Source organism: Brachyistius frenatus, unplaced genomic scaffold (assembly GCF_029030835.1).
Source record: "Brachyistius frenatus isolate BFR_SWC_R1_liver_20210118 unplaced genomic scaffold, ASM2903083v1 Contig_140, whole genome shotgun sequence".
In the NCBI taxonomy this organism is placed as follows: Eukaryota; Metazoa; Chordata; class Actinopteri; family Embiotocidae; genus Brachyistius; species Brachyistius frenatus.
This window is the reverse complement of record NW_027210739.1, coordinates 915,551-929,228: the sequence shown is the minus strand read 5'-3', so window position 1 is coordinate 929,228 and position 13,678 is coordinate 915,551. Positions and strand designations below refer to the sequence as shown.

At 42.4% G+C, this 13,678-nt stretch overlaps 1 protein-coding gene across 2 annotated transcripts; it reads left to right on the top strand.

Annotated features, from left to right (window-relative positions):
• The first annotated feature begins 3,269 nt into the window (after nucleotides 1–3,269).
• Nucleotides 3,270–11,933, top strand: pax8 (paired box 8). 2 transcript variants are annotated; one of them, XM_069715217.1, is made up of 11 exons: nucleotides 3,270–3,291; nucleotides 6,354–6,519; nucleotides 6,694–6,891; nucleotides 7,178–7,254; nucleotides 7,458–7,583; nucleotides 8,004–8,179; nucleotides 8,434–8,554; nucleotides 8,793–9,038; nucleotides 9,383–9,484; nucleotides 10,824–10,910; nucleotides 11,844–11,933. In XM_069715217.1, exons 1-11 carry the CDS (start codon nucleotides 3,270–3,272, stop codon nucleotides 11,912–11,914), a joined length of 1,392 nt encoding a protein of 463 aa, XP_069571318.1. In that variant the 3' UTR covers nucleotides 11,915–11,933. The 2 variants fall into 2 exon arrangements, with proteins under 2 accessions (XP_069571318.1, XP_069571317.1); XM_069715216.1 differs by having other exon boundaries at nucleotides 10,821–10,910.
• Nucleotides 11,934–13,678: the final 1,745 nt, after the last annotated feature.

Sequence of the window (13,678 nt, the reverse complement as noted above, 5' to 3'; positions counted from 1 at the left end):
GCTAAATTTAAAGGGGGAAAAAAGAACACATTTTTATATTATTTTGTCACTTTACTAATAGAATTAAGGTCAAACTTTGCAGAAAGCACTCAGAGGGGCAACTCACCTGTCAGGAGAACAGATGTTTTAACTTACCTGAACACAGGAACAGTTTTATTGTGATGAAATATATTTAGTGATCTGCAAGTACAGAACAAATGGAAACTTTCTGATAACAGATAAAACACGGAGATTTAAATGACAAAATATCATAATATAATTCACTGTCTGGTCTTGAAAACGTCAAATAATTTGGAGATAAGAGTCACATCAGTCTCTCCTGGATCAGTTGACTTGTCAGTAGTTTATCAAAGCTGCTTTTTGTTTTGCCTTTCACTTTCTTCTATTTGCACAAAATTGTTGCCTGCGAGTCCTTTTTGGTCATTGGACGGTGTTTTCCTCAGTCAGGTGTTTGTCTGTCAGGGAGGAACTGAGAGGCATCGCACCAACTCAAGCACTAAATTGCGTGTGGAGGTCGGAAGCAGTGTCACATGCAGGGCCGTCCACAGTCTAATGAAGGCTGCAGCGCTGCAGCTGAATGGAAACAAGCCGTCTCCCTGACAAGTGTTTCCGTACAGTCGCTCAGTGGGTGTAATGCCATCAAAACACAGGGTCAGTCATCCTGTCTTTTCCTTTTTTTTTCTCACTTCCAGCTTGAGGGAATGCTTCTTCTTTTTCTCCCTGTTAAGCCACGCCCCCTTTCATCACCCTGGTCCAATGGCTGCAGGGCTCCGTCCTGTGCGCAGGCCCGGTTGGATAAAACCTGGCTCAGTTTTGGCTGCGCACACACAAGACAACACAACAGCAGTGGATCCTCCTTCAGTACAGCCCGGACACACACCGGATCGCACCACCAGAGTCCCATCATTTGGATAATATCAGATATCTGCTGGGGAACATTTTTATTCTGAGCTTCACCGTGGAAAGGTAAGATGAAATCTATGATGTGTTACTGTACGTGACGTCTGAAGGAGAGAATGAGCAGCATTTAGTGAGCCGATACCCTGACAGCACGGAGAGGACACTTCAATCATCCAGAAACAGGACTGAGGGCTTCATGACACTCAAAAACAGAAATATAAGATCTAGGCTAATTAATGAGAGTAATTGATTGTAGCCTAATTACAATGTGACCCGAAAAACGTAAAGTTATTTTGAAATTCAGCCCATAAACAGTCGTCGTTGCGCAAAAAGAGCTGAATAATTGTGATGATTTGTTGGTAAAGGATCAACAAATAGAAAATCTAAAAACCTGCCCCGAAAAATACACCAAAATCAAATAAATGTATGAAAGTCAAGCTCGGAGTTTGAATGAGTTATACTCAACATTTAATTTAATATGCTGTATTTAAACTCTTGTCTCAGCAAAATAACGTAAATGATCTCGAGGTTGTTGTTGTGTGCAAAAGCCTACAATAAATGTTGTTATTAACTTCTAATAATCGTTCTTAATATGCATTGTCCATAACAGTAAATAATTGGTAATGACAGGTTAATAATAATAATTGTTAGTTTTATTTATTGCACGTTTACTTTGGCCTCTTGTTACTCTTGTAAATTAGAGTCTAAACTAAATTACATAAAACATAATTTATGTAATTGTACAGGAACATTTTTGTAAATTAAAACAAACTGTCATTCTGTCAACATGTAAACAATCTTTGTGCTTCTGTTTTTAATATTATTAGAAGTCCTCCTTTCTATATCTATTTATAAAGTGGCATAATTGTTTTTATTTATTTTCAAGTGTTGAAAATAGAAATGTTAACAAAAGGTCATCAAAGACAATTTGGTGAATAACATTTAAACAATAAAAAAATAATTTACAATAACACAGACATTAAAAGACTTCATTTTTTCCATCATAGGTTTCATTTCTAATGTAAACGCTGATAGCTGGCAGCCAAAATAAGTCTGAATCAAACTGAACCTGATCTGCTGTCAGTGTTTTGTCGCATCCATTAAACAGTTTGACAGCCTGCTAATTATTTGGTTAATTTTGAGAAGTCACCCAGCAGGACATGACAAACAACAAAAAAGGCAAATTACATTAAAACACAGGAAACAGAAGCCTGGATTCAATAACGTTGAGTCCTTCATGGCCTGCTCATTAAAGCCAAATTCACAGCAGTCTCATCTCTGATTCTGTTTTCATTTCAGATAAATTTGACATAAATTACCACGTAATGTTTTGTTGTTTTCCCTGTGAGCTTCGTAGAGCTGGTAGTCCTCCTGCTTCAGTTCAGTCAGCAGAGACGGGCCGTGCAGAGCAGATGGAGTCTGTAAAGAGGGTTTATACATGTGGTCAATAACGACTGATGGCCTCCACATCTGCAACAGACTGCATCTTTTAGTAAAGAGCTAAATAATTTGTCACGTCTTTTAACCGCATTAGTCTTTTCACATTTTATCACGTTTGCTTTAACATAAATCCTTTAATGTCTCACCTTTAGTGAATCTTCTCCTGATTTTTAACTCGGGTGAATTTCAGGCTTCATTGTAGTTTTGTATGAAAAGTAAATGAATCAGTCATAACAAACATTTTCCTAAAGACTGATCCTTAAACTTTCATTCCAACTGCTTTACTTTTCAGTCTCACACTAAAGCCTCTTTACATCATTATATCTAAATTTCACACATTGATTTTCCGGTTCAGGACCCAAAACAAAATGGATTTAGGAGTTGTATTCATTAAAATGTGATTAATGAGAGCAGTCAATCCTCATTACAAAGCGCTTAATGAGGGGAAATTTTATGTTTCAGGAGAGCAGTCATCTGAGATGCCTGAAGGGAAGAAACTCTTCTTTTTTTCTTTTTTTTATATATAAATACCAATTGTAGTTTTTAGGCCTTGCAGTCTTTAAAGTTGCGTTGCCAGCTTGTTCCTCTGCTGTCTGCTGCCTGTATCATTAAAAGAAACACACACAGGAGATTTGAGGGAAATGTCTCAGTGTTTCGGCTGCATCACCTCCTCGCTGTGTTAGTCGAAGTCGTGATGACGCACAGAGAGACCAGCTGAGTATTTGTTCTGTGTGAGTTCAGAGGCATCACATATGACCACCAGCCAGTCTCATGAACCCCTGTTGTCCTGCAGCGTGGGATCGCCGGTGCCCTCAGGAGCACACTCATGCCAGACAAGGCAGGACGCGGAGTAAAAACACTTTAACTGGGACAGCGTGGAGGAGAGCGTCACGTTCGGCCGGTGGAGCAAGGACCAAAAACTCAGGGATATGTCCAATAACATTGGAAGAGGTAAATACACAAGACAAGCCGGCCTGCTCTTCTGCCACTCGCCCTCCTTCTATTTCTGCTGTCTGGTCAGTTCTTCTGAACGTGTTTGACATTTCCTGGCGTGAAAACCAAAATATATATTGAAACAGATGTTCTTGAACCTCTGCAAGTTGTTGCCATGAGATCTGGGGTCAATAATCTGTTAAGATCCTCCTTTCAGTTTCTCTTATAGCTTGGAGGCAAGTTTGGAAAAATATTTTCTTTTTTCAAAAACAGGAGGCATTTAATACAGTTTATAGCACAGCCTAATGTCGTTGTACAATAATAATTTATTCCTGAATTTATGAAGAACTGTACCTCTTTTTGTTGGCACCTAAAAGCTTAATAGTAAAAGACACGTTGTAATAATATGAAATATGTCTTCATAGAAGTTATTGATGTTGACAAATAACTGTACAGTAACAAACAATCTAAACAAATCTAATATAATCTTGCTACAACTACTAATGTGTCATATAATATTTATCACTTAATCTAAAGGACATGATGTTTCCATGTAGCCTCAGTTAAACAATCAAAACCATGTCTATTTTATAAATATTTTAAATTTGTATCCAAAATCTGGCCTGATAGTTGGGCACATTTAGAAAAATATTGACTTGAACTTTGGGAGCTATACGGTGGCAGGAGAGAGGTGTCTTGTCCCCAATCGAGAAGCAGCAGGAACTTAAACTTTATGTCTCAGCCTGTTAAAGTCCATCTATTATCTATCTATCTATCTATCTATCTATCTATCTATCTATCTATCTATCTATCTATCTATCTATCTATCTATCTATCTATCTATCTATCTATCTATCTATCTATCTATCTATCTATCTATCTATCTATCTATCTATCTATCTATCTATCTATCTATCTATCTATCTATCTATCATCTATCTATCTAAAAAGTTTTCTACTTTGGTTTTCGGTGTGCACGCGGTCTCTCTGTGCGTCGTGCGCGTGCGTTCGTGCGCGCTCCTCCCTCCCGGGGGGCAGCTCCGCTTTAATATCCTGCAGGTTGATGAAGCTTGGCGGGGAGATTTTTTTCCACACTCCGCTGGCAGCGTTAATAGAGGCTGCCCCCCCTTCCTCCTCCTCCTCCTCCTCCTCCTTCCCCCTCCTCCTCCTCCTCCTCCTCCTCCCCCCCCCCCCCCTCGGCCTCGTCCGGCTGCTGTTTGATGTGGAAATGAAAGCTGGGAAAAGGCTGAGAGAAATGAGTGACTCAATGGGTTAAATTAAAAGCACCGGCGTTCTTGCAGCGTCATCACGGTGCAGTGTGGAGGAGGCAGTGGCGGCAGGGAAAAACACCTTTTTAAGGTTTTTGTTGATCATCTTTGAAGAAACAGTTTTGACAGGTCGGTGCACGAGTTTGTGCATCATTTTTACATTTATGAAGATCAAGTATGGCTCGTTTTTTTGTTTGTTTTTTGGCGCATTTAGGCATATTCAATAGTCTCACTATATTTCCACCATGTGTAATTACACACACTAAAACGACAGGAAATTAGCAACACTAAATTATCAGCTTCTTTAAAAATCCATACTGACATACCCAGACATGTGTAGGCATCACATTTCAGGAAGATATAGTCTGATTTAACTTTATATATTCTAAAAAGCAACATTTGCATAAATAAAAAAAAGTTACATATTCTATTGTATCCCACTAAATTAAATGGTAAAATAATGATAATAATCTTTATTTCATCTAAGAAGTTGAGATGTGATTTGTTTAAAAGATGAAAAATACACATAAAATAGTGGATGCAAGACAGAATAGTATTAGAAAATATTGCTTCTCATCATTTATTTAAACTTGACAGTTTTGAATGTTATATTTGAAAGTAAGGAGTATCAATTTACAGATTATATTCTGTACTAAATGATCTCTGAAATGTGAAATAACATGTGTCACTGCCACTGAAGCCAACTGAGTCCTCCAACAGATTAATGGCGTGTAAATGAGAAGTGAGAGGAGGCCTGTAGGAATTATTCATATTGAGGAGATCAGTCTGTCATTAGTTTTAAAGAATTGTCTGTGCTGTTTGTTTGTAAAGTTAAATAGGAATTTAATACAAAAACCTTCAGTCTATGTTTTTTAGAGCGACATCTATGATTAATATAACACTTCTTTTTTTTTAAACAAAACTTAGATTCTTTGAAAAGTTTTAACTCTAATTATAAAATATACATTTATAGGAAAGACGCTTCAAAACTCGAGCTAGAACCAGCAACAGTTTTTTTTTGTTTTGTTCAAATAAACGTTAAAAAATCATCACAAATATCATAATAATCTCTATTGATCAGCACCGTCGTGTTTATTCACTCCGGTTAACATCTCAGTTTCATGTATAACTTCAGTACACTTCTGTCAATATTGACACGGTTACTGTTTATAAAAAATAAATCGAAACTTCAGTCTGTTAAAGAATTAATGATAAATATTTCAGATTATTTAATTACCTTTCAGTGATACTATAATATTCCTTGGGGGGGAAATTATTTGATGATAAACTGTATAAAATATTTTTAAAAATGCCTGAATCTGCCTCATGTAACTCTAATATTTCCTAAACCTTTTTCCCTTGCATTGTAAATTACTCGATTTAAACATGTACTTCATATAAACATGTACTCTGTGCTGGTGGTGGTCTTGTTCAGTTATCTGTCTGTATAATGTCTCTCTGTGTTTATGTGTAATTCATCCACTGCATGGCAACAGATTTACCAGGAAACAGGTTTTATGGAGCTAAACTGGAGTTCTTGGTTTGTGACGGAGTGAAACAGCCGGTTTTAGTGTCCTCGAAAATATAAAGCAACACTTGTGTGTGTGTGTGTGTGTGTGTGTGTGTGTGTGTGTGTGTGTGTGTGTGTGTGTGTGTGTGTGTGTGTGTGTGTGTGTGTGTGTGTGTGTGTGTGTGTGTGTGTGTGTGTGTGTGTGTGTGTGTGTGTGTGTGTGTCCAGGTGTGTTTTCGGTGACATTGGCGTGACTCAGGTTCCATGACATTTATGAGTGTTCATCCCCCCTCCTCCCCCAGGTCATGGGGGTCTTAACCAACTAGGTGGAATGTTTGTTAATGGCCGCCCACTTCCGGAGGTGATCCGGCAACGCATCGTGGACATGGCCCACCAGGGGGTCCGGCCCTGTGACATCTCCCGGCAGCTCCGAGTCAGCCACGGCTGCGTCAGCAAGATCCTGGGACGGTGAGCGCCCACCGACGAGCACCTTACACAACTTCCTGTTGCCGTTAATCAGCCTCTCACGTGTTTCTTTGGCCTCTGAGAGTCTGTTCACAGAAGAAGGACACGCGGTTGACCCGTTTGTGAGGCGACGACTGAAACTCTACTCAAATGTCCACAATCCTGTTTCCCCCTCAGCTACTACGAGACGGGCAGCATCAAGCCCGGCGTGATCGGCGGCTCCAAGCCCAAGGTGGCCACGCCGAAGGTGGTGGACAAGATCGCAGAGTACAAGAGGCAGAATCCCACCATGTTCGCGTGGGAGATCAGAGACCGGCTGCTGGCAGAGGGAGTGTGTGACAGCGACACGGTGCCCAGCGTGAGCTCCATTAACAGGTGACAAACTGAATTATGAATGAAATCATATTCACCGCACAAATATGCCTCTTTGGCTCCGGTGGCTGAGCAGCATGTGGCTCTCCGGCTTCCTGGGTTTCAGAAAGACGATGAACGAGAGGCTGAGTTTATTATCGGGATTACAAAACCAAAATATCTCTATTAAAGATCTTGTATTAAATTAAAGCCACGTTTCCTAAAGGCTTCTTCCCCTTAATGTTGCTCGAAGCCACTCGGAAGCATTCGGAGGCGCCTTTTAAATGTTAAATTATTGTTTTTATTTCAGAATAATTCGAACGAAGGTTCAGCAGCCGTTCAATCTCCCTCTGGATGGAAAAGGCCTGAGTCCAGGACACACCTTAAGTAAGTCTTCACCAGTTACAAACACATCCACACTGGCGGTGTCATCGTCCATATCATCCCAGCATTACATCATGGGATGCCGAAGGAATAAGGTTAAAGATGGCGTCTGCTCTCTGGGATTAAGGTCGTGACCTTTTGGGGACGGCACAGCCTCGTTTCTGCTTTCTGATTCTAATCTGTCTTTGTATTTCTTCCTCTCTCAGTCCCCAGTTCGGCCGTCACCCCTCCAGAGTCTCCACAGTCAGACTCTTTGGGCTCCACCTACTCCATCAGCGGCTTGTTGGGAATCCCTCAACCCAGCGCAGAGGGCAAGAGGAGCCACGACGACAGTAAGAATCACGTCAAATACATCGAAACGCTGCGATCCGGAAGCAACTTAATAAGATGTCAGAAGATGCACACAAGTCAAGTTGTTGATGGAGCTGTAATCATTTTGAGTATCATCTGCTTTAGCTGTGGAAACTGATGTTGTGATTTCTAATAAAACTACTAAGTGGGAACAAGAGAAGTGGGCCTAAAGCAGAGCCCTGAGGGACGCCACATGTCAGATTTATTTTGGTGAAAGAGGTGTCGACAGCTTCAACAAGACCTAAACCACTTAAGAAGTGTGCTGCAGAGACACCCCAGAACCAGAAAGAGCTTGATCTCGTTACGTTTCATAATTCAATTTTTTTTAGGCCCTTCAGACAACAAAATGATTTGCAACTCACATCCGGATTTCTTCCTCCTCGTTCCCTCGTGTCTCTCAGGTGATCAGGAGAGCTGTCGGCACAGCGTGGACTCTCAGGGCAGCGGCGGCGTCCCGAGGAAGCAGATGAGAGTGGATCACTTCTCCGCGGCCTCGCAGCATCTGGACTGTGGCTTCGATCGGCACCACTATCCGCCGGACTCATTCACCTCCGCCTCCGGCAGCAAGACGGAACAGGTAGCAGTGAAAAACAAGAGTCCACGTTCAACCTGCTGTCCAAGAACCACAAAGTGAACGCAGTCATTTAGAGATCTACGTTTCCTGGTTTTGCGTTCTTGTTTTCGGTCCATTTCAGATTTGCTTCTCAACTATATGGAACCATAAAATGTAAAAACTGAAACTCCTTTGTTTTTTTGTTTTTTTTTACTTCCACATGTGCTCTGCATGTCTTTACACCAATAGCTAATCCCTGTTCATCATAACACCCGCAGACTTTGTACCCGCTGTCCCTCATCAATGGGAGCCTGGACGAGGCCAAGACCAGCCTCTCCACATCCAGCTCCGCCATTGGACGGAATCTGTCGGCTCACCAGAGCTACACCATGGTGACCGGTGAGACTCCTAAATGTTACACGACGACCTCCGACCTCGGTCGACAGCAGTCCGAGCCCTCTTCCACGCCGAGTCTTACAATCAGCATCTTTGAGCTCAAGCTCACCTCACTCACCGCCACCGCTCATTCTTTGGGTTATTTTTTATTTCTTTTCTTTTATGACATTTCACGCTCATGTTCACCATTTGTTTTCATTTTTCTCACCCACCCGCTGCACACCGGCTCTCGCCCCCTCAGAGCCCCTGCAGACGCTGCCGCTCTGTCTAAAACAGGAAATGTCCCCAGAAGTGACCAGCACAAGCCCCTCCCCAAACATGGCCGCGTCCAACCTGCCGTTTCTGGAGCTGCAGGCGCTGCAGAAACCCATTTCTGTCAGCAGCAGCAGCAGCTGCAGCGGCTCCAACCATTTCCCCAACGCCTTCAACTCATTCTCCCATCATGCACCGGTGTACGGGCAGTTCAGCAGTCAGTCCATCATCTCAGGTAATCCATCTCATTCATGTTCACAGTCATCACATGAAATCAAATAGATCCGTGTGACAGTCAGAAGACGGAGAAAAGGCTCGTTACAGTCTCTCAACCCAGAAATCTTCTTCTGATATTTTCGAGGTGAATCAAGACAGAACAGCAAATATTTACATCCAAGAAGCTTAAAATGTGTTTTAAAAATATATTTAAATGATCAATCAGCTGACAGAATTGTTGCAGATGAATTATTTCAGCTCTAATTCAGCCTCTTCTCTAATAACGTCTCTATGGCTGAAGTGAGAATGAAATAGTAACTTCCATCGTGATGCTGAAGGTGTGTTTGTGTGGTGTGTTTTCAGGGCGTGACATGGTGAGCTCCACCCTGCCGGGCTACCCACCTCACATCCCCTCGCCTGCCCAGGGAGGCTACTCCTCCTCGGCCATCACGGGCATGGTAGCAGGTAAGGAGCTCACGTATGACCAGAAAAGGAGGCGTACAATAGAAATGGAATGAGTCAGACAGGTAGAGAGGAAGAGGAGGGAGGGTGATGAAGGCAGGAAGAGAGGGAGCCGAGAGGAGGAGCGGCCGGGACGGAGGCTTGTAGATTAACAGGGAGACAGGCGGAGTTAATGAGTAGCCTTGCCAGGGTGGTGAACTATGTGTGTGTGTGTGTGTGTGTGTGTGTGTGTGTGTGTGTGTGTGTGTGTGTGTGTGTGTGTGTGTGTGTGTGTGTGTGCGCGGTCGGGCGCACATGGGCCCGGGGGGTACAGGGAACAGGCTGGGGGTTCCGCCTTGCTGCCCACACCCCCCACCCAGACACCTCTGACCACACATCGCCATGGGAACCAGGGGGCCCAGCAGGGAGATGCAGGGGTGGGCGGAGAGGGGGTAAAGTCTGGGTATGAACGGAGAGGAGGAGGTCTTTGTGGTGTGTGTGCGTGCATGAAAACGGTGCACACTCGTGTGGGTCTGTGTGTGCACGCATGTATGTCAAGATGCCTGCATGTGACTAGTGTGTGTGTGTGTGTGTGTGTGTGTGTGTGTGTGTGTGTGTGTGTGTGTGTGTGTGTGTGTGTGTGTGTGTGTGTGTGTGATGTGCCTTTTTTATTTGAAGTCTGCCCTCCGAAGCGCGAAATGAGAGGGTCTGATTTATTATTTTTCTGGTGGGCTCGCTGTGAGGAAGCGTTGATACACAATTACTGAGTGAAGGGGGGGGGTTGGTTGGTGGTGGGGTTGGAGGGGGTGGAGAGAGGGTGAGGGGAGAGGGGGTGGGGGGGGGGTGGGGTGGGGGGTAGGAGGAGGAGGTGGGGAGCTCAGGGATTCATTCCAGCCGCCATAATTACCAATTAGATATTGGAATGTTAAAAAAAAAAGAGAAAAAGAAAGAAAGAGGAGTGCCAGAGAGGCTGAAGCAGGAAGTAGATGGAGAGAAGAGGAGGAGGAGGAGGAGGAGGAGGAGGAGGAGGAGGAGGAGGGCATTTCAGAGGGCAGAGGCTGAACGATGCAAAAAAGGGGGCTGACTGGTGGAGGAAGAGGGCGTAGAGGCTGGCGGTGTCCACGCACCACTGGGCTGAGGGATTGTACCCTCCGCCGTCCACCTGCACCGCAGATTAATGGTTTACAGGCTGCACTAACTGTTGGTGAATTATGAGCTCAGGCCGAGCCGACGCTGACAAACAAGCCAACTCCTCAGAGCTCTCAGCCGTGTCTCATCTTTTAATAATAAATGTCTTCTGTGTTGTTTTCATATATATATATACATATATATATGAGGGGAACTTTGTGTTTCTGTGCAGCAGGTGCAGACTACACGGGTCAGTCCTACAGCCACTCGCCCTACACCTCCTACAGCGACGCCTGGAGGTTCACCAACTCCAGCATCCTGGGTGAGTGTTACAGGAACCACATCCACCCGAAACCGCATTATAAGAGACAAACTGTCTCCATGTTAAAACTGTTTTATCCTGGGAAAAAAAGTCTTTCTGAGAAGGAAGAAGGACAAACTTCCTCTGACCTCAAGATTTATAAACATTTCATCATGACCAGAATTCAAATGAATGACTAGCAGGAAGTGGAGAGAAAACTGCTGCAGTTACAGTTTATAATGCAGCTTTTAACCTTCAGTAAAAATCATTAGTGCCATGAATTACCAGAATCTACTTTGAGCATTAAATTTTACTTCCAAAAGTTCACTTAAGTTTTTTAACCCTTTTTTTTTTTTAGCAAGAAACTATTTTTGTTGTCGATGACAAAACAATATGAAATGAAGCAAATGATAAATCCAAACTAGTTCAAGAATGAAAGGAGTCGTTTATCAAGTTTACAGAGAGTTCAATTTAAATTCAACTACTTTTACAGATAATATCAGAAAATATGAAGACTTTTCTTCTCATCTCCGTTCACATGAACTTACAGACGCAGTCAGATCTCATTTATTCCAATCTGAGGCTCATTACATCAAAACGAAGCCATCTTCGGCTCGATGAGGGACAAACAGCTGATGTGTCTTATGAACTTGCACTTCTTTATCTCATCACAACGGACGAAGCAGCAAAGAGAAAATCTGGGATCCAAAGTTACACAAAAGAAGTTCTTTTCCAGCGGGAGGCGGGTTAGTTCCTCCAAACCACCTCGTCATTCGAACTGAAGAGTCCTCAGAGGTGTTCAGACTGAATCCATCGCAGTACAAACAGTCCGATCGGCTCAGACTTTCTACTCACACTTTCTGCAGTGAAATCTCAGATAAGATGGATAAAGAAAGTCTCATCCTCGACCACAAACACCTTCCAGTTGTGACATCTGTGTGTCTCCCCCCGCAGGCTCTCCCTATTATTACAGCTCGGCCTCCCGCACAGGTCCACCGTCTGCAGCCGCCTACGACCACCTCTAGTCCCCGCTGCATGGACCGGCTCGGCACCGATGGACCGATGGACCGGCTCGGCACCGATGGACCGGCTCGGCACCGATGGACCGATGGACCGGCTCGGCACCGATGGACCTCCGCTCAGCCAAGACTGGAGAACTCAAACATCAGCTGACACACGTGATCTCGGACCAAGGCATGAAAGTCAAAACTGGATGTGAACTAGAGACACTTTTTGTTGTTGTTGTTGTTTTTTTTACATCCTCTCAGCTACCACTCCTACTTCTACGTTATTTATTACTGATGCCATTTCCCAGGGTGCACGTTTACACACTGAAGTCCTCCAGGTTTTCAGAGACTCAGCCTGACGTCTCACACGGTGCATATTTTCAGTATAAATCTCCTGAACACTGTTTTTGGCCAAAGACTTTTCTTTCTGGCACATCTGCAACTTGACTCCACTGATCCAGTGAATAGGGATATGCAACTTCTTTATACTGAACTATGCCTGCTTTGTTTACAATGTTTATATATATATATATATATATATATATATATATATATATATATATATATATATATATATATGTGTGTGTGTATATATATATAAAGAAGTAAATCCTGTCCTATCATCACAAATGAATTCTTATTCTTGATCTAAGTTTGCTTGCAGATTAAGTTTGTGATTTGTTTTCACTGTAAATTTAAGAGCTTCCCTGTAGTGAGCAGAGACTAAAAAGGTGACACATTAAATCACAATTACAACAACGTGCCCACATATGCCCCTCAAATACAATTAATGTATCTGTCTAGCAATATGTACATACTGTAAATGATGAATTACTTATGGGGGAAGTGATGCAATTCTGCTCAGAGAATGACCGATGAGTCGATGGAGGTGATGCTGATTCAGCTACTAAAACCAACAAGGCTTGAAATACATTTGTTTTTGCTTCGAAATAAATTTAGTTTGCTGTCATGCTGATGTTCTGATGTTTGGTAAAAACTGTGACTATTTTTTCTTATACTGTTATTAATATTATTGCAGATGTAAATAATGGAATTTCTAAAGAATTATTTTAATTAAAGCATGACAAATTTATGGCTGTTTTCACTGATGTCTTTTTCATGGATTTGTTTCTGATTTTTTAAAAACTAAAAATTAACATTTAATCTATTAAATATTTGAAGGTAGATAAGTAGGTACATAAAACAGGATATTTTTATGATGATTATGTGTAGTTATAATGGCACGCCTGTAGTTTGCTGCATAACTTAATAATAGTGTTTGATTTTTTTTTCCAACACTCAGCATTTTAAAAGGACGAGATCAATGATCCTGAAAACACGCGCATCTGTTTAATTTCTTTTTTTATTTTCTGCATCATGTACTTTTATTTGCAATTATTTCGTCCCTTTTCTGAGCCTCATTATTGCAGCGCGTTAACGAGGCCACGGTTCGGCGGTGCCGCGGCCCACCTGGTGCCACCGCGCGGGACGCCACGAGGATGATGGAGAGGCTGGTGAAGGCTCGCGCGCTCACGCAGTTGGACTTTTAGCAAATAACCGGAGCAGCAACGATGCAGCTGTTCCGTCACATTAGAGATGCAACCTAAGAGTTAGATTCTTTTTTATTTTCTACTTTACGATTTAAAGAAATTACATCAAAATATGGGCACAATTAAAACAAAAATATAATAATAATAATAATAATTTTTAAATTAAAAGTTAGGCTGTTGGTTATAGGCAGCAAAAACACACTGTCAGAGATGTTTATGTTAAACACGGGTT

Bases quoted from the DNA above. Each gene is read 5' to 3' on its own strand.
- pax8 (XM_069715216.1), top strand. From the start codon at position 3,270: ATGTCCAATAACATTGGAAGAG. The intron at 3,292-6,353 runs GTAAATACACAA...CTCCTCCCCCAG, and splicing joins GTCCAATAACATTGGAAGAG to GTCATGGGGGTCTTAACCAA. The intron at 10,911-11,843 runs GTGAGTGTTACA...CTCCCCCCGCAG, and splicing joins CACCAACTCCAGCATCCTGG to GCTCTCCCTATTATTACAGC.